Genomic DNA, 20,799 nt, shown 5'->3' on the forward strand with positions numbered 1-20,799 from the left:
TTTGAATAGAAAATTTCCTGGGTTATTCATGATGAAATCCAAATAGCATGAGTGTTCTCAGGGTGTAATCTTAAATATGGCTGATTGCTTTATAGATAGTCTGTACCGTGGACACCGCCTCGGCAGTGTAGGAGCTGGCTTGGTACAGCTATGCTAGTACTGAGTTGACCAGAGCATCCAGAACAGTGTTAAGTTACAGTGGTGACGATGGGCATCAATGTTTCTGTTCCTGTTTTACAGGGTAATGTCTCTGCCGGTTACACTAAATCATACCAGGTCAGCGTTCTGGACACATGTATTAAAGAATATATGTTAATTCCTTCCCCCTCCCCTGAACCCCATCTCTTACGAAGAGTCATTCTGGAATCAGTAGAGTCGAGTTGCATTTTGCTTCTTGATGGCTTGTGGCAGGTTTCAGCACTAGCATTTGTCCCTATACTCTGGGATTGGGCAAATGAGTTATTTATTTCTCTCAGCTTTCAGATCTGATAGTAAGTTCATGATCTCAGTGAGGTCTTTCCTAATACCCTGAATCCCCTAGGGATAGGTGCCTGCTGCACAGTATTTATTCTTCCCTTTCTGAAATGTTTGTTATAATTATCATCACTGTTTCTGTTGGTCTGCTGGCTGGGCTGTGAGTTCCACTGGGCAGAGATAGTGTTTTCTTATCTACAGTTCTAGTCATGGGGCGTGTGATGGCGCCTGGTGCAACCTGGAGTGCAGAACTGTCACTCAGGACTTCACTGAGTGAGGGTCTGAAGCACAGGTCAGACTTGGAACTGACCCCAGGGCACCCAGCTGGGGAGGCAGGGAGGGGTTCAGACTCAGGTCTGTGCGACGTTGAGTCCGGCTTCACGTCACCCTACTGCCGGCTTCCACCAGTAGGTGGATTTTACATCTCCTCAAGGTTTGTCCTGTCCTGAGAATTGTCTGTATCCTTTTTGGTCCTTTGAATATAATTTTGAAAGTATTGGTTGATTTCCCACTTGCTTGCTTAGTTGCTTCAGTTGTGTCTGACTCTCTGCGACCCTGTGGACCATGGCCTGCCAGGCTCCTCTGTTCATGGGATTCTCCAGGCAAGAATATGGAGTGCGTTGCCATTTCCTTCTCCAGATTTCTCACTTAGGGCCCTTCATTTCTCATTTCTTCCATATCTTTATTATTCCAACATATAACTGTATGGTGAAGTTTTATGTATACACACACACACACACTTGTCTGTCTTCCATACTGGACTCTGATCTCCATGAGAGCATGAAATTTGTCTTCTCCATCTTTTAATCCACACGTCTTGGCACAGTGTTAGCATGTAAGGGGGAGGGGCTCAATGTTTGAATAATGAATGGAGAAAGATTATGGTATTAAAACAGATCAAAGATTTATTATTTAGAAATTTATGGCCTTGCTATAATGAATTATGACAATGTCATTTATAATTATACTTTACATGTGCGTAATAGTTTGTAAAACCCAAGATTTGTCAGGAACTTGTTTGTCATGTTTTGTGTTGTTACTCAGTCGTGTCTGACTCTTGGAGACCCCATGGACTGTAGCCCGCCAGGCTCCTCTGTCCATGGGATTTCCCAGGCATGAGTACTGGAGTGGGTTGCCATTTCCTTCTCCAGGGGATCTTCCCAACTCAGGGACTGAATCCATGCCTCCTGTGTCTCCTGAATTTGCAGGTGGATTCCTTACTGTCGAAGCCACTGGGGAAGCCCCGTGTCTATTATACATCTGTACTAGTGTTAGTATACAAAATAAAATTATACTATTATCAGAGAAGATGCTTAACTAATGACTGAATAGCAAAATAACCTTGTGTTTTCAATACAGTTTAATAATGACATTTAACAACTTACAATATCACTTTATAATTCTAATTTTGAAAGGCTGTATAATACCATCCTTTACTCAATCTATATGCTGCTTTTGCATTTTTCATTGGTATAAATAACACTGCTGTGGACAGCTGGGCATAAGTGTGTGTATAGTTATTTTCTTTTTTAAACTATTTTCTTAGGGTAAATTTCTAGAAATGAAGCTACTGAAATAGCCTGGAACATATTGTTGAAGTGCTTTCTAAAAGGCTTGTATCATTTTACTACCCTTTATTACACTTTGTATTAATATTCTACATGTCTTTTAAAAAAAAATACAAAGTAGCCATAATATTGTACCTCCTTGTTTTGGTTGGCATTTCTTTTGATGACTGCCTTAATTTAGACAGTATACCACAGGTTTACTTGCTAATTGTATTTTCTTTTGTCTCAATTGTCTATTTCTGACCTTTTTTCACCTTTTCAATTTTGGTCTTAATTTGTTAAAGACAGCTTTTGTTAATTCTTCCTATATATAACCATTTTCTGAAAATTTTCTGGTTTTTCCTCATTTTTCTTTTGCTATTTTAAATTAAATATTTACATCATAAAAACTTGTAGATCTTTAACTTTGTTTTCTTTTTCACTGACTTAAAAAAAACAAGAACAAAACATCATAAAACAGCAGTAATAAGCCCAGAAACAGAACCCATAAAAATTACTGGTGGTTTTTTCATTATGTAACTTATGACTTAATTATTACACTCTGTGAGTGATTTCACAGTTATTGATGGCATCAGGAGGAGTGTGCTTGGCCTCGGCTGACCATCTATTTTAAATTAAATCACATGGTAACAAGCTTCTCCTGCTGAACTCAGGCTTCCAGAACCTCCACCCTCCAGAATACAGCTCCCGGGGAATTAGGCAGACGAGGGCTCACTCCTTGACATAAAGGCAGTAAGTAAAGTCCTCATAAAGCCCTGAGAGTCTTCACACAACCTTTGGGCCTCATATATTCCACGTAATTTGTGCTGTGCTCAATCATCTGACTATCTGCTTGGTTAAGTTGTCACTTGAGAGTAGATTAGAAAAGCAAACAGTGTGTAGAAAGGCTGGGGAGAGATCCTGATTGAAGAGCAGGGCGCTCTGAAAGCACGCACACCCCTGAGGTTTTTCATAGAGCTCTTCCAAACCTATGAGTTGGTAAACGTCTTGGCGCTTGATTCGCCTATGTAGAGCATGTGATTTTGTGGTACTCTTCATTATTTCACAAGGCTGGATAGAAAAGGTGTTGGGGTTTATACTGTTGTTTTTGGCTCCTTAGGGATTTTGGAGGAAGCTGACCCAGAGATGTTCACAATGAAAGTACAGCATTTTATCTAAGTTTGGCACAAGGGGCATACGGAGTGAGGGCAGACGAAAATGTGTGACCTCATGCTATGAGTCTTGTGATCTGATATCACTTAGTGTTATTGAATGACTTCAAAGGGCAGCTGGGAATTACTGTGAAGACGCACACACAGCAAAGCAGTTTCTCACCTGCTGTCTCTGATCACAGAAGACACAGTTAGACTTACATTTCTCCCTGGGACACATGTGGTCGACATGCTGTAACTTGCTTGGAGTTAGGCAAGGGGCAGAGATTCCCTCTGTTTGCCCTGTGTGGGCTGGGACAGGTTTTAAATATAACTAAGAGTTACTTTTTTAGAATTAAGAGCCATAGAGCCTGAGCTTCAGGGCATGGGACACTTCCTAAAAATACAGTCACTAACCTTTTAAAGAACATTAGGATCAGCTTGTTAAACTGGAGTAGGATTCACATGTGGAAGAAATCTGAGAGGATTTACTGTTTGGAGCAAAAATTGAGGATTTGTTTCAAAAGATGAGTGGTTTCCTAAGACCATCTCTGGGCCGCAGTGGGGTAGGATTTTATTGTCCATTCTTCTCACCCAGGTCTTGATGTGGGCTTCCTGCAAGCCTGCTGTGTGCACACTGAGTTTGTTACTGTCACGGTGGGCTTCCCAGGTGGCTTGGTGGTGGAGTCCACCTGTCAAGCAGGAGATGCAGGAGACTCCGGTTTGATCCCTGGGTCAGGAAGATCCCCTGGAGTAGGAAATGGCAACCCACTCTAGTATTCTTGCCTGGAAAATTCCATGGACAGAGGAGCCTGGTGGGCTACAGTCCAGGGGGTCACAAAGAGTCGGACATGACTGAGCAGAGCACAGCATTGTGATGTTGGCAGTTTTTTCCACTTTGACCAACCTCATCCCTGTGATTACCCTTTCACCCCATGATTAAGAATCAGGTTTTAACTGTCTTCAATTCTCAATTGCCTTGTGTTGGCTAATTTTTTAAAAAAAATTATTTTGATTTTGAAAAAATTTTGCATTCAGGAAAGTAAAAAGGATACAGTAGTTAGCATCTGTGTATCTACTACCCACAGCTAATACCTGTTGTCATATTTTCTATACATCTTTTTTTTTTTTAAATAATGTGGGCCAATTTAAAGTCTTTATTGAATTTGTTACAGTATTGCTTCTATTTTATGTTTTGATGTTTTGGCCATGAGACGTGTGGGATCTTAGCCCCCTGAGCAGGAATTCAACCTGCGTCCCCTGCACTGGAAAGCAAAGCTTTCACTGCTGGACCACCAGGGAAGTCCCCCGTCTTTTTCTTTTTTAAAGAAAAAATTCCAATAAAGTGACGTATTTCCTTCTCTGGAATTGTTCCGCATCCTTCCCTGAGGTGTCATGGTTATGAATTTAGTGGGAATCCAATACATATTTTAATGCTTTTGTTGATTTCATATATATCCTTAAAAACAAGGAGTAGTGATTTATGTCTTTAAAAATTACATGGACAGTAGTATAGTATCATGTAAAGAATAGTACTACAGAGTAGCATTTTATAATTACTTTCTTCGGTCAACATATTTTCACAAGGTTCATTCATATTGCTTGGCATATAGATCTAGATCGTGATTTTAACTGCTGTAAACAGTTCCATACATGAATATACCACAGTTTATCAGTTCATCTGTCCGTGTCACTATTTTCCTACTATAGTTGGTGTATATGTCCGCTTGAGTCCGTGACAGTCTAGAAGGGAAATTGCTAGGTGTTAGGGTGTGCACATCATAACCTTACTGAACGTTGCCATACTGCTTCTCACAGAGCTGAGTATCTCATACGCCTCCGTGAACAGTATATGAGTTTCCATTTCCCGTATCTTTGCTAACACTTGGTGCTAACAGACTTACTGCCAGTCTCGTGAGTGTGGAATTGCATCTCAGTGTTGTTTTGATCTGCAGTTGTCTGATAACTGGAGAGGTCGTGTATCTTTTCACATGTATTTTACATTTCACCATCTGTGAATAGCCAGCTCACATCCTTTGTCCATTTTTTACTTTGTTTTTCCTATCTATTTTTAGGAATTCTTGCTATATCTGATTATTAGTCGTTTGTTAAATATATTGCGAGGGTCTTCTTTTTGTCATTTGTGCTTCAGTTTTGTATGGTGTCTTTTAAGTTTTAATACAGTCAAGCTCATCAATCCCTTTCGATTTTTACTTACTGTTTTCACATTTGAGAAATTCCTCTTTACCCCAAATCATGAAGATATTCTGTCACGTTTTCTCTTAAGTTTTATAGATCTAGAATGCATGGGCTTCCCAGGTGGCGCTAGCGGTAAGGAACCCGCCTGCCAATGCAGGAGACAGAAGAACTTCGGGTTTGATCCCTGGGTCGGGAAGATCTCCTGGAAGAGGGCATGGCAACCTACTCCAGTATTCTTGCCTGGAGAATCCAATGGACAGAAGGGCCTGGCGGGCTACAGTCCATGGGGTCGCACAGAGTTGAATGCAACTGAAGGCCTTGGAACACACCAGAATGCACACTCCTGTGTTGGGTAGGGATCTAGTTTTGGTTCTTTTAGATGTGTGGCTCTTTCTTTTTCAACACGGTTTATTTCGTCCATTTTTTTACAGGGTTGTTATATCTCCTCTGTCATGTTTCAAGCCTCCATTTATATTTGAGTCTGTTTCTAAGCTTTCTGTTAAATTTCATTGATCTGTTTTTCTCTCTTTGAACAAGTACCACAGTCTTATCTGCTATTATAGTTTGTAGAATTTCTTGATTATGTACATAACCACTTAGATAAACTGAAATAATGTCACATTGTTTCTTCATTTTAGACCTTTTATTCTTTTTCCTTGTTTTGCCATGGGACTTACAATATAACATCAATTATAGAGGCTGTTGTGGGCATTTAGACTTGTTTCCAGCTTTAATAGGAATGTTTCTACAGTTTGCACATAATATTTGCTGTAGGTTTTGGTATCCTCTTTAGTATGCGGGATTTGCTGTAGGTACTGTTTACCAGAACAATGAAATCCTTTTGTATTCCTAGTTGTCTTACCAGTTTTTGTTTGTTATTATGAATAAGTGATGAATTTCATTGGAAAATTTTTGCGTTCACTGAGACAAGTTCTCATTTAATTTTTAACGTGGGGAATTCTGTGGAAAGAGTGGCTGACATTAAAATCATCCTTATATTTCTTGAATTAATTTGGTTTGGAAATAATGTATTAGATTTACTAATTTTTTTTTAAGGAATTGTGCATCTATATGTTCTTAACTGTGATTTGTGTGTGAGTTTTCATTTTTGTTTTGATTCTTTGTGTCTGTGTACAATTCCTGTCTGATTTTGGTATAGAGGTTTTACTTTTAACGGGAGTTGATTCTGGGGTCTGTACTGAATGTCCTGACTCTGGTAGGCCAGGACTGGGAATCTGCAGCGTACAGATCCTGGGTGGTTGCACTCTATGCCTGTACAGCTCAGAATCAGGTGAAGACTCCAGGACTCTCTGCAGATCTCTCTTGTCCAAGACTCTGCCTGGAGATCCCAGCCACTCGGCCTTTATCACACTGTGCGTGGTGATCCTTGCTGCATAGTGGTCGACCGAGTGCCTCCTGCAAGGTGGTTACGGTGATCCTAGCGCTCCCCTCTTGATCCCCTTCTCTTAGGATTCAGTCTTCTCTTGCCAGTTGTCTGGTATCTGACAACAGTTGTCTTATATCTTTCATCCAGTTTTCTAGCTGTCATGGCAAAAAGGCTTGTTTGGTAACAGTTATTCCATCATGCCCAGCTGTGGAAGTCTGTTTCTTTAATCTAAAAAAAAAGTCTTTAAAAATGATTGTTCTGTGTTTGGAATGGGAGATGTGGTAGAGGTTAATTCACTGTGCTTATCTTGAGCAGAAGTCCTTTTATTGGATTATCTACTTAATAAATTGTGGGCTTCCCCCACTTCTAATTCCTTTTCACAAAAAAAGCTTTCAGAAGCTTTTTTCCTACTGCACCTGAATGTCTTAGGCTAATTCTCTTAATGCACTTTTGAACTGGAGGTTTAGTACCTTATCACAGCTCCTATCAGCCCTTTGTGATGTTCTTCTCTTGTGAGTTCATGACCAGTTTCAGAGGGTTCCTCCCGTTCAGAGTTTTTCTAGAATGCGTTGAATCTGAGCTTCTGTAATTGTTTAATATACATATTGCTAAATGCCACTGCAAGCCATATATGTGAGCAAAGTATACTTAGATATTAATTGTGATTTAAAAATATCTTTGAAAGATTGGACTTCCCTGGTGGCTCAGATGGTAAAGCGTCTGTCTACAATGCAGGAGACCCGGGTTCGAACCCTGGATTGGGAAGATCCCCTGGAGAAAGAAATGGCAATCCACTCCAGTACTATTGCCTGGAAAATCCCATGAACACAGGAGCCTGGTAGGCTACAGTCTATGGGGTCGCAAAGAGTCGGACACGACTTCACTTTCACTTTGAAAGCTTGGAGACTGACTGAATAACTGGTAAACCACATCCAGGGTTGTAGATGTTATTATGAACCCACTTATTATCTTCCTTTTATAGATGTCCTGAAGTCCCAGCATTCTTGGAAAGAGGTGGATCTACTTTGACATCGGTCAGTCAACCAAGATGAGGTTCAGGCTTCCGTCCTTGGGTACAAAAAGTTCTGTCTTAGCCAATTATCTGACCTCATAGATGATATTCTAGTTGGGAAATAAAAGAGCTTTGTTAAAAGATGATTAATATATGTGACTGTACAGGTGAGATGTGAAGTGAATGATGAAAATGGCTCAGGAGGTCGGGGTGAGTGGGCATTTGGAAAGGACTTCACAGAGAAGCAGGACGTTTCAGGTGAATAAGCGCTTGAGGGGCTGGCCCATATTTCAGGACAGGGCACCCTATGTACAGAGGCAGGAAAGGTGAGCTTTTGCAGGGGTGGACCAGGGGCGGGGGTTGATGGGGTCCAGATGAGGCCTTCAGTGTATCTCCTGGGCAGCTAGAATATGTTGAAAATTTTTAAATGAAGGAGAAAAAATTCAAAGAGCGACATTTTGGGAAGATGATCAGCAAGTCTGGTAGGATTTTATTCCCTCACCGACGGTTCTCCAGTTTGGCTGCACGTTGCCATCACCTAGGGAGTTAAAAAACCGAAAAACGGAAGTGACCAGTGAGCCCCTTTCCCCAGAGATTGGGATTCGATCAGCCTGGAGTCACACCTGGGTTTTGAGCTCCCCGGGTGATTCTGCTGTGCTGCAGAGCCTGAGAACCACTGCCACACCCGCTGATAAGATCTCCATAGTGTTCGCTTATTGTGTGGAGCCACAGCTGGGCTGGGCAAATGCAGGATGACTGATGGATAACATTTTTAAAGAACTTCTGTAAGATTTAAAATACTCCACATAGTGCAATACCTCAGTTAGAATAACAGTTTTCTCCGGAAATAACGTCACAGAGAACTAGCGACTACCAGAGGGGAGAGAGGAGGGAGGGACAAATTAGGGGTATGCGTTTAGCAGATACAAATTGCTGCTACTGCTTAAGTCGCTTCAGTTGTGTCCGACTCTGTGCGACTCCATAGACGGCAGCCCACCAGGCTCCCCCATCCCTGGGATTCTCCAGGCAAGAACACTGGAGTGGGTTGCCATTTCCTCCTCCAATGCATGAAAGGGAAAAGTGAAAGTGAAGTCGCTCAGTTGTGTCCAACTCTTCGTGACCCCATGGACTGCAGCCCACCAGGCTCCTCCATCCATGGGATTTTCCAGGCAAGAGTACTGGAGTGGGGTGCCATTGCCTTCTCCGATACAAACTAGTGTGTATGAAATAGAGAAGCAACAAGGATACATTGGAGTGTAATCTGTAAACATACTGTCTGTGCTAACACCTGAAACTGATGTAACACTGTAAGTCAACCATCCTTGAATTTAAAAAAATAACAGTTTTCTCATAAATGCCTACAAATTTTTACACTGACCATGAAGTAGTGACAAATGTATACATTTTTGAAAGGGACTGATAATTATCTTGAGAATTTAGTCACATGGAAAATTTTTTTAATTTTTTGCATTAAAAACAGAAGGGTGACATAAAACAGACACAGCTATGAGGGTAAGAATTCAGTAAGCCACTGTAGTGCAAAAACACAAACTTGCAGTGACAAAAATGTAAATTCTCAAAAAAGGTGTTGGTGGAAGGCCGCTGGTTTGTGCATTACCCGGCAGGCAGGCAGGCAGATGGCTGGGTTCTGGTTTGGGATTCAGCAGGCCAGGGGCCGGCCAAATATGCATTTCTAAAATGTTTCCAGGTGATGCTGCGGCTTGTCCAGGCGTCACACATTGAGAAGTGACACGTGGGAGCCACTATTGCATGAAGCCCAAATGTGGTGGGAAAATGGCTTGCTCAAGTGTGGCTGCAGGATGTCAGTTTTGCTTTTCAGGTCGGGGAGGGGCTTGTCTTGGCCACTGGGGAATCTGTTCCCTTACCCGCTCTGCTTCCCCCACCCCCCGACCCCCGCAGTGCAAGCCAGCCCTACCTATCTGCTCCAGGAGGCTACTGCTGAAGCCCAAATGGGGAGGGTAGAAGAGAAAATCGTCTAATCAGTCTCCTTATTGTCTCTTAAAACTTACTGTGAAGGATAGTATTGTATATATACTATCCTTACTGTGAAAGGATAGTATTGTGTATGTGTATATATATATAACTACTATTATATAAAGTGTCCTTTTTTGGTGTAAGTTTAAAGTTGTTTTTTTTTTTTCTTTCATTATTTTTTCCCTGCTCCCCTCATCCTTCCATATGCAAAATTTGAAGAGTTAAAAAAAACAACAAACAAGGCTACCCTTTATACTTCTAACTCATCCTCCAGACAGCCCCTTGTTGGCTATTGTAGGTGTTTTGGGGGAGATTTCTGTGCTTGGCTTCCACCTAGGTGCCAGCTTTTGTCAGCCACTCTGTGCAGCCTTCCTGAGAGATTAGGAGACGTTTGCAATACACCTTGGGAGGGAGAAGCGGAAATCATTCTCAGATGTTAAACCGAGACATGTTTCTAATTGAAAGCATGAAGAGAATGTGTACATGAAAGTGCCTGGGGGTGGGGGGTGATCTCTGGCAGAGGCTCAGCCTTGAAAGCCCCGTCCTCTTCCGCTTGTGACCACTTCTGCTGTCTCTGGGTGGAGCCCATTTCCATTCCTGAGACGTTCCATAAATAAGCATGGCTGAGGAGGGACCCGATGATCATGTTGGCCAGGAAGGCGCGGATAAATTAGACTCCCGAACTCTCGAAGTGCATAGCTTTTTGACTTTGACTTCTAGAAGCCTAATATGGAACGAGCCCTTGGGGACCATTTTAGAAAAGCAGCTACTGCCCTCCTCCTGCACTGAGACTTGTGTAGGTGCAGAGGCCAAGCTCAAGTAACTCACCCCAGGGTGACCTCGGGAGCTGGCTGCATTTTTCTTTCCTTTTTTAAGAATCTTTCTCAACTCTTAGAAAATTTGTTGGCCTGGTATTCTGACACTTGACAGTTATTTCTTATCATTATTTGCTATAACTAATAGGAATTATAGGGAAATAGGAAAAGTATCTTTTCTCTTTTATAGGAGGTTTCAGGGTTTTTAGGTCTCGGTCATTGGTTGCTCCATGTTTGAGCCTCCTCTGGTGTGTATTCTTCATCTATTTTGTAATTGCTTGTAGACTGAATCCTGGGTTGAATTGTATGGGAGGTTTAGTATTATGATCTGCCTCAGGACAGAGAGTTTAAGTCAAAGAGGACTGATACCAAAAGGCTGGTGTAAATAAATGGTACAAATAAAGAAGGGTCTGAAGGAATCATGTCTGTAGGCCTATGATGTTAATAAAATTTAAGTCATAAATTTTATGACATATAACATCTAAACTCCCAGGGGACCTTGCTTGTGATAAAATCCATTCACCTTGCCCGTGACCCATAGCCCTGCTAACTTTAAAACTCTGCTTGGCCACAAGTCTGATGATTCAAAGTACATGCATTCATGGGACTTCCATGGCAGTCCAGTGGTAAGACTTTGCCATCCAATGCAGGGGGTGTAGGTTTGATCCCTGATCAGGGAGCTATGATTCCACATGCTTCATGGCCCAAAATCAAAAACATAGAACAGCCACAATATTGTAACAAATTAAATAAGGACTTTAAAAATGGTCCATATTAAAAAAAAAAAAAACAAACCCCAAACCCGAAGTAAATGCACCCTAGCTAATAAGAGATAAACAGGTGGTTTCTTTTTGATTGCCTTTTGTTATAATATTAAGGGTATATTGGCTTTTAAAATATGTAATGCATGTATGAAAGTGTATATTAGATGACTTTCAATCTTTTTACCTTTGCTTTTTCTCTCAAAAAAAAAAAAAGTAGGTTGACTAAATTTCTAAACAGTCACTCCAAGCTTTGATAGCTTAATGCAAGATGAAGGTCATTACCCTCTTGGGGGGTTTGGGTTTGGGACCGGGCTTCTGTTTTTTTTGCCAAGACTTATTTGGATACCTAAAGTTTAAACTGAAGCCACGGAACACGACTTAAAAAAGGACAGAGTACTTTCTTTTCCCCCCCTGTATTTCTGATGCATTTCTGAGCAGCAGCTATAGTAAAGTGGTCAAGAAAGATGACTTTGGAGCCAGTTCACTTGAATTCATATCCAAGCTCTTTTATTTACTAATGACTGTGGGACTTTTGGCAAATTTTATAACCCCGTGCCTGTTTTTCATCAGTAAAATGGGCAAAATAAAACATCTCCTTAAATCAGTTGCTGGGGGTGGGAGTTAAATTTGTCAATATCTATTAGAACAGTGCCTGGCACATAGGAAACCATGAATAAATATTCGCTATTATCATCATCATTAGCAACATCATCAGCATCTTATTTCATTGAGGAACAGCCCAGTGCTCGTGGTAAGCACCTGGAAGAATTAGTGAAGTCTGAACCACTCTCCTTCAAAGTGTGTCTTCTGTTATCTTTCCACAGCAAGCTGTGTTCCGCCGTGTCAGAATGGAGGGATGTGTCTCCGACCTCAGCTCTGTGTGTGTAAACCAGGGACCAAGGGCAAAGCCTGTGAGACGACAGCTGCCCAGGACACCTCGTCCCCAGTCTTTGGAGGGCAGAGTACTGCGGCCGCTTCCTCCTGGGTCCCTCCTGAGCAAGCCGCAAAGCGCACTTCATCTAAGAAGGCGGACGCGCTACCAAGAGTCAGTCCCGTGGCCCAGATGACCTTGACCCTCAAGCCGAAGCCTTCAGTGGGACTCTCCCAGCAGATCCATTCTCAGTGAGTGTTTTGAACTTACCTGCAGCTCGGGAGCATCTTGATGTTCTCTTGGATGCGTTGCTTTAAATCACTCTTCTTTTCCAGCACAATTTGCAGAAATCACTTGGATAATAATGTCTTTCCTTCAGATTTTGCATTTTATGTTTACACATCAAGTCTCTTTAAAATAGTTGATATGTATGTTTAGCCTCTGCAGGGAAGATTTACCATAAGCATTAAGCAAAGAAGTGGTGAGGATTAAGGGGATCAAGGGTGGAAGGGAATAATATAGTTGTTTGATTATGGTGGAGTTAAAAAAATTCTTTATTTTTTTGAGGCGGGGGGTGCTTTAAAGCTTCTGAAGTCATAATGCAAAAAGAGAAGCGGTGAGTGCAATTTTATAGGTACATGGAAAAGGTAGGAACTCAGCTTTGCACGGAGAAGGGATTCAAATGAAAGTGCATCTTGGGAAAGAGAATTATTCTACCCCGGTAGCAAGTGAAGTGTATCTTCTAGTAAACACCCTGTTTACCTCCCAGTTGCTATGCAGGTCCATTTTTGGTGAATGAGCTTGTGTTTTATTTATAGGAACTTTTTTTTTTTTTTAGCATTAGGAAGTCAGTGCTGTTCTGAACAAAATGAGAACTCTGTAAAGACAGGGTCCTTACACAAATTGTTTCCTTTTAATTAGCTACTCTATGTGGATAACAAGATGCAGAATTTACTATAGCTATCACTTGTCATTTGTCTAGGAATGTAAAATACAGGAAGTGCTCAACTTAAAAATGACCCAGCAGTTCATCTGTAAGTCACTTGCTTAGAATTTTGAATGCTTCCCTCCCCAGCCCCTGAGATAGCTTCCACCTGGTGATTAGTATCCCGTCAGCCCACAGAAGTGATTTAATCTGTTACTACAGATGAAATTACCCTAATTTATACTTCCCCTGTGAATAGGCCACCTACTGTCCTTGCTGAGTGAGGTCCTGATAACTTTTTCCTTTCTCTTATTCCCTCCTCATTTCTCTTGTTTCTGGTTTTATTTTTCTCCCCTCTCATTCCTTCTTGCCTCCTACTTCAGTTCTACCTTGATGAAGAGATTTGGGATGTTGCCCTGGAATCTAACTGCTTTGCTACCATTTCATCTGAAAATACATCCTGTCACCCTCAGCAAGAAGGAATGGTAGTTGTAGCCCGTGCTTAAAAACCGCTTCCTGCTTGCCAGGTCCTGTTTCACATGCTTTGTATGTTTTATTCATTTAAAACTCACAGTGACACCCTAGCAGGTGGGCGCCTTTATTAACCCCATTTTACATATGAGGAAACTGAGGTGCAGAGTGGTTAAACAATGTGTTCAAGCTTACACAGTTAATAAGTGAATGTAAGTGTTAAGATAGAGGCTGAATAAAGAGAATATATGGACCTCCGTGGTGGCTCAGTGGTAAAGAATCCGGCTGCAATGCAGGAGATACAGGAGACTCGGGTTTGATCCCTGGGTCAGAAAGATCCGCTGGAGGAGGGCATGGCAACCCATTCCAGTATTCTTGCCTGGAGAACCCCATGGGCAGAGGAGCCTGGTGGGCTACAGTCCACAGCATCCCAAAGAGTGGGACACAGCAGAAGCAGCTGAGCAGCAGCAAGGAGAATATATATTAGGCTTAAATGGAGGCAGCCAGGCTCCAGCATCCACACCCGAAAGCAGAGGCAAACGTTCTCTGTAAAGGGCTGCATAGTAACTATTTGGAGCTCTGTGGGACATGTGGTTTCTGTGACAGTTTCTCAATTCCTCACAAAAGCAGCCAGAGACAATGTGTAAGTGGATGAGTGTGTGTGTGTTCCAATAAAGCTTTATTGATGGATGTTGAAATTTGAGTTTCATATAAATTTCATGGCACCCAATAATACTGTTTTATTTGTCTCAGTCATTAAAAAGTATAAAAATCATTCTTAGCTTTTTGGCCATATAGAAACAGACTGTGGGCCAGCTTTGACCCTTGAAGTGTAGTTTGCTGGCCCCTTCTCCAAAGGATAGTAGCCCTTTTTTTGTGTGTCAGAACACAAATGCAACTATGCATCTTTGAAATGAAATAAAACTTTGATTATATCATAGCCAGACAGCCCTCTTCCAGCATTGCCCTGTATCTTAAAAACAAAGAACAATTCTGTGTTGAAGTATGCCTTGGCAATCAGGAGTCAGATTCCTGTGCATTGCAATTATTTTTTTTTCTAGTATAAACTGTGAAGTCATTTACAAGCAGCATCATTCATCTTGAATATCACCATCCCCTGTTAGAATGTGACCCTCTATGATGTGTATATGTGGATTATTACTGAGAATCATATGTCAGATGTCAGATAAAGAAGCAACCTTTCCCTCCTCCTCACTCTTTCTTTTTATGGTAGCAGCAGTGTAATTTAGACGAGAATGTTGTGAGTCAAAGAGGAGGCTAAGGTTTCAGCTCTAATTTGGCTTTGGGAAAAAAGAAGTCATTAGATAATATACTTTAGAGACTTCATCTGCTGAATGAAGATGCTTTTTTCATGATAATACTGTTACAGGCGTGTGTTTATGGGTGTGCCTACTACTGTGTCCTTTTGGGTGAGGAGAAGAGATGGCCCAAGATGCTAACAATTCTGATGCTTTCATAATAAACCTTTGTCAGTTGCTCTGTTATCTGGGCAGGGAGTATTAAGTTGCCCTGTTATCTGGCAGGGAATATTAAGATGTATAAGACCCAGTTCTATTCTTAAGGAGATTTTGAAATGACAGATGTTATCACTTGAGAGAGGTACCAAGGGAGTGGCGTGGTTGACTCATGCATGAATAATGGCAGCCCACTCCAATACTCTTGCCTGGAAAATCCCATGACGGAGGAGCCTGGAAGGCTGCAGTCCATGGGGTCGCTGAGCGTCGGACACGACTGAGCGACTTCACTTTCACTTTTCCCTTTCATGCATTGGAGAAGGAAATGGCAACCCACTCCAGTGTTCTTGCCTGGAGAATCCCAGGGGCGGGGGAGCCTGGTGGGCTGCCGTCTATGGGGTCGCACAGAGTCGGACACGACTGAAGCGACTTAGCAGCAGCAGCATGATCACCTGAAATGTAAACTGCCAAGGAGGCATATGTGACAGGATCACTTTGGCTACTTTTGAGAAATGTAACCATTCTTAAGCATCTTTTCGTTCGATTGCCTACTTTACGGTGTTTCAGGCTTTGGTTTTGTTTTTATCTAGTGAAGGAGGAAATTAATTAAGCTCCCTAAAATGCTTGTAGACAGGGATTTCCCGGGCAGCTCAGTAGTCAAGACTCTGTGCTTCTACTGCAGGGGACACAGATTCAATCCCTGGTCCAGGAGCTAAGATTCCTGAGAGGACCATACTGAGAGGTGTGGCCAAAAAAAATTCTTATAGACATAAAGACACCTAAAATATCAAAATGTGGTTAGTGTTACATCCCTAATGTGGCATGTGAGATGCTGCAGTCTTGATCGTTTACTCAGGTTTTTACTGACCACATGGTATGTACTGTGCATTGTTCCAGGGGCTCAGGGTGTAGCACTGAACAGCTAAACACAGTATCTTCCTTCCTGGAGCCTATAGTCTGGAAGCAGGGAGATAATGAGTGCTGCATTTAAAACATATCTTAGATTGTGGTTGGTGGTGTGGAGAAAATAAAAGTGCAAAGACGGGCAGGGAGTGCGGGGTGGGTGTGAGATGGGGAGGAGGGAGGGCTCTGGTGGCTTTAAATGGGCTGTCAGAGAAGGTTCTCTTGAGGTGATATTTAAGTGAGGAGGAGGTGGGGTGTGAATCATGGAGATGTGTGGGGCTGGGGCAGAAGCTCCAGAGGGGGTATGCTGCTGCTGCTGCTGCAGCTGCTGCTAAGTCACTTCAGTCGTGTCCAACTCTGTGCGACCCCAGAGATGGCAGCCCACCAGGCTCCCCCGTCTTTGGGATTCTCCAGGCAAGAACACTGGAGTGGGTTGCCATTTCCTTCTCCAATGCATGAAAGTGAAAAGTGAAAGTGAAGTGTCTCAGTCGTGTCCGACTCCTAGCGACACCATGGACTGCAGCCTACCAGGCCCTCCGTCCATGGGATTTTCCAGGCAAGAGTACTGGAGTGGGGTGCCATTGCCTTCTCCCCAGAGATGTTATATGCCTGGCCTATTCGAGGAATGGGGACTTCAGTAAAACTGTAATGTTGAAACTACACATTTTAGGCAGGTGAGGGTTAGATGAATTTGTTTAACCTTTGGCCACATTGGTTTTAGACAGCTTGACTTAGAACCAGATACAAAGTTCTTTAGGAAATTGAAGGAAGGAATAATCATTTACAGATTTTGGAGCATGGAGGACATTGAAAAGATGTTAAATTTGGACACAAAGAACTGGAGAAGAGCATTTCTAGGAAAAACAATGATGTGACACCAGAAAGATTGGTGTATTAGTTGTCTACTGATGTGTAATAGGTCCCCACAAATGTGGCAGCCTTAAATGATAATTTGTTGTCTGACAGTCTGTGGGTCAGGAATCCAGGAGGTGCTTGCTGGAAGCTCTAGCTCAGGGTCTCTTGTGAGGTTGCAGTCAGCAGGGGTGGCTCGCCTGGGGTTGGAGAACCCACTGCCAAGGTGACTCATTGCCATGGTTGTTGGCAAGAGACTTCTTTTCCTTTCTACATGGACTCTCCACAGAGCTGCCATCCTCACAACATGGCCACTGGCTTCTTCCTGAGCAAGTGAACCCCAAGCCACAGGGCCGTTGTAGTCCTGTATGACACACCTTCACCTCCACCTTATTCTACTCATTAGAAATGAGTCAGTTGAGTCCACTCTCAAAGGAACTGCAGTTAATAAGCTGCATTGCTTGAAGAAAGAAATAGCAAAGAATTCGTGAATGTATTTTAAAATGACCACATTTAGGGTATCATTTGATTGAAACTTGATATAAATGAAGACTAGTGGTAATGAAAGTTGTTAAAGGTTGGTTAAAAACCAAGTTAAAGACTACAATTTCAATAAAACAATTCTGAAAAGACACAAAACAAAATAGAAAAAGTAATGAAGGGGAAACTTAAATAGCTTAAAAGAGGGTTAAGAAGCAGATTAACCAATCACAATATTTAGATTATGTTTCTCTTGATGCAAACAAGCTGCAAATTAAAGAAAAAGATAATGATGATGACGTACAGGACAATAATGAAAATGCTGACATTGACTGGAAATTTGATGCTATAAAAGAGTGATTGTTGATTTGGAGGGCTGGGTTGATGACCTTGTCATTATTTAAGGAAGGGAAATAATACTATTTACAGATGAAATTATATGATTTCTGAGCTTTGATTGACCCAGTGGGTTGAGGTATAGAGGTAACAAGTCTTGAGGGGATAATTATTGAAGCTAGATGATAGGCACACAATTATTATGCAATCCTTTTTTAATGCATTTTTGAAGTTTTCTATAATAAAAAGTAACTAAAATGAGAAAGATACAAGTAGGAAGACTGCTAGGATTTTTCTTCTGCCTCAGGAGATTAATCTGGTTATAGCACATAAAATGGATTAGAACTAGTGGTAATTGGTAATTGGAGGGTGACTCTGTAACAGATGAAGTAGCGCTGGTAATGTAGAGGAAGGATGTGAGCTCAGGAACTACTTAAAATTTTTTTTTATTTATTTGACTGTGCTAGGTCTTAGTTTCGCTGTGTGGGATCTCCAGTCTTCACTGCGGCATGTAGGATCTTTAGCTGTGGCATGTGTGGTCTGGTTCCCCAACCAGGGACTGAACCCGGGCCCCCTGCATGGGCAGTGGACAGTCTTAGCCACTGAACTACCAGGGAAATCCCAGGAGTTATCCTTAAAGACCTTTTGTGTTAGTGTTAGTCACTCAGCCGTGTCTGACTCTTTGCCACCCCTCTGTCCATGGGATTCTCCAGGCGAGAATACTGGAGTCGGTAGCCCTTTACTTCTTCAGGGGATCTTCCTGATCCACGGATCAATCCCAGGTCTTCCAATTGCAGGCATTCTTTACTGTCTTTACAGTCTGAGCCACCAGGCCACCTAATCACTGGTGGGAGGCAAAGAAAACGAGAATCGGGTATTATCTAGGCTTGGGACTGTGGGAGAAAGGGAGGATGTGAAGTCTTTATATTTCTTGGTAATTTCATGAGTCTTCAAGATCTTTGATGGTTGATACTTGGTGAATGGATGATTTCTGACAGAGCTTTATAGGCTGAATAGCCTTGGAGAAGGAAATGGCAACCCACTCCAGTATTCTTGCCTGGAGAATCCCAGGGACAGAGGAGCCTGGTGGGCTGCTGTCTATGGGGTTGCACAGAGTTGGACATGACTGAAGTGACTTAAGCAGCAGCAGCAGCCAAGATCATCCTCTGTACCCCATCAGGGACTAAAAGCAAGTGGGTATCAGTGGTACATACCTGGCCACTTGGTCAGGTATTGGTTTGGAAAGACCTTGGTCAGGGCATTCTGGCAGTGGTCATCGCAATAGCTGGTAATTCCATTCATGCTTTTCATTGAAGTTTACTATTACGGTGTTCTTTTTTCCAGTTTTCCAGGCCACATCTTGGACCTTCCATGAGCTAGAGAAAAGACCAAACGATGCCTCATTTTCCTGTGTATAAGTTTTGGGAGTAATTTTTCTCCTTCTTAAAACTTTTGAGTTGCTTTATAATCCTTCATTCCTTGGGAAGTCCATGTGAACACTTCAGGGGTACTTTCATCATTGCAGCCTGTAGATGTTCATATATAGCTATCCATTTGCTATACATAGCTTCAGTATGTCCTGAGGAATTGTCCTTGTCAGGTCACAGGTGCACCTACAATGTCTGTCTTTAGTCCTAGATGTGGAAGGGCATCAGTGCTTGTGTGTTATGGCCAGGAACTTCACAGAGGAGCAAAAATCAAAACTGTTCCATTTTCCAGAGCTTTTTCATCACCTGTCAGTACCATTTTTCACACGTGTGTTGAACTTTCCCACAAGAGTTTGCTTTCGGCCCTCAGTGCTGCTCAGTGAGGCTGTTTGTGGGAAATATCTGTCTTTCTCCTTGTTAATCATGATGGCTGTCACAGGCACCAACCTTGGACCTACGAGGTGGAGGTCGTTAGGGGCATTCTTCAGCTGCTGATATCTTCTGGTTGTTTAGAGAACATAAGGACAAATGACCACTGCTTTGCCAAACGGGAAGCTGTTATCTGTACTGTGACAGGAGGAGGCGCTTGCACAGGACACAGAGTGCCCAGTTACCTCGCTTTGAGCTTGAGGAGGAAGTCTGGTTTTACTCAGGATATGGATGTCAAATCTATCTGAAGAGCTCACGTAAATCTAGTCTTTTCTTCCCTGTTGATGGCTATTTTCATCATTTTATGTCCTGATGTTTCAAAGGATGGTGGTTAGTTTCCATGGAAGAATTAGATTTGTCCTGTCTCAAACCAGGGCAGGGGGCTTGGACTTACCTAATGGCATCGAAGATCCATTTTCTGTCTCTTTTTTGCAGGGTTGGGTTCTTTTAAGACAGCTAGAATTCAACTGTGTTCTCTGTTTATCAAGTGAGCTTATACTGCTGCTGCTGCTGCTGCTAGGCCACTTCAGTCATGTCCGACTCTGTGCGACCCCATAGACAGCAGCCCAACAGGCTCCCCTGTCCCTGGGATCCTCCAGGCAAGAACACTGGAGTGGGTTGCCATTTCCTTCTCCAATGCATGAAAGTGAAAAGTGAAAGTGAAGTTGCTCAGTCGTGCCCTACTCTTTTCGACCCCATGGACTGCAGCCCACCAGGCTTCTTAGTCCATGGGATTTTCCAGGCAAGAGTCCCGGAGTGGGGTGCCATCGCCTTCTCTGAGCTTATACTACACCAGTTATTTTGTACATATAGGGAAGGCCCTTTAAAGTCCACCTTGAGATGATGGGTTCCACTTACAAAGGTCTAAAGAAATAATACTTCACACATACAGACGGCTAATAAACACATAAAAAGATGGTCAACATCACTCACTATTAGAGAAATGCAGATCAAAGCCACAGTGAAGTATTATCTCATACCAGTCAGAGTAGCCATCATCAAAAAGTCTACAAACAATAAATGCTGGAAGGGGTGTGGAGCAAAAGGAACCCTTTTACACTGTTGGTGGGAATGCAAACTGATACAACCACTGTGGAGAACAGTGTGGAGATTCCTTAAAAAAAAAAAAAAAAAAGGAACTAAAACTATGACCCAGCCTATCCCACTGCTGAGTATACACCCTGAGGAAACCAAAATTGGAAAAGACGCATGTACGCCAGTGTTCATTGCAGCACTGTTTACAATAGCTCAGACATGGAAGCAACCTAGATGTCCATCAGCAGACG

The 20,799-nt window shown here is 42.3% G+C and overlaps 1 protein-coding gene across 5 annotated transcripts in view; it reads left to right on the plus strand.

Moving 5' to 3' along the window:
* Positions 1-20,799, plus strand: part of LTBP1 (latent transforming growth factor beta binding protein 1) — a 456,275-nt gene that overhangs the window by 38,573 nt on the left and 396,903 nt on the right. For all 5 annotated transcript variants that reach the window (XM_070798479.1, XM_070798478.1, XM_070798481.1 and 2 more), the window contains exon 3: positions 12,169-12,466. In XM_070798479.1, coding sequence (XP_070654580.1) covers positions 12,169-12,466 — 298 coding nt within the window. The remainder of the gene's footprint in view (positions 1-12,168; positions 12,467-20,799) is intronic.

This window comes from Bos indicus, chromosome 11 (genome assembly GCF_029378745.1).
Source record: "Bos indicus isolate NIAB-ARS_2022 breed Sahiwal x Tharparkar chromosome 11, NIAB-ARS_B.indTharparkar_mat_pri_1.0, whole genome shotgun sequence".
Lineage (NCBI taxonomy): Eukaryota > Metazoa > Chordata > Mammalia > Artiodactyla > Bovidae > Bos > Bos indicus.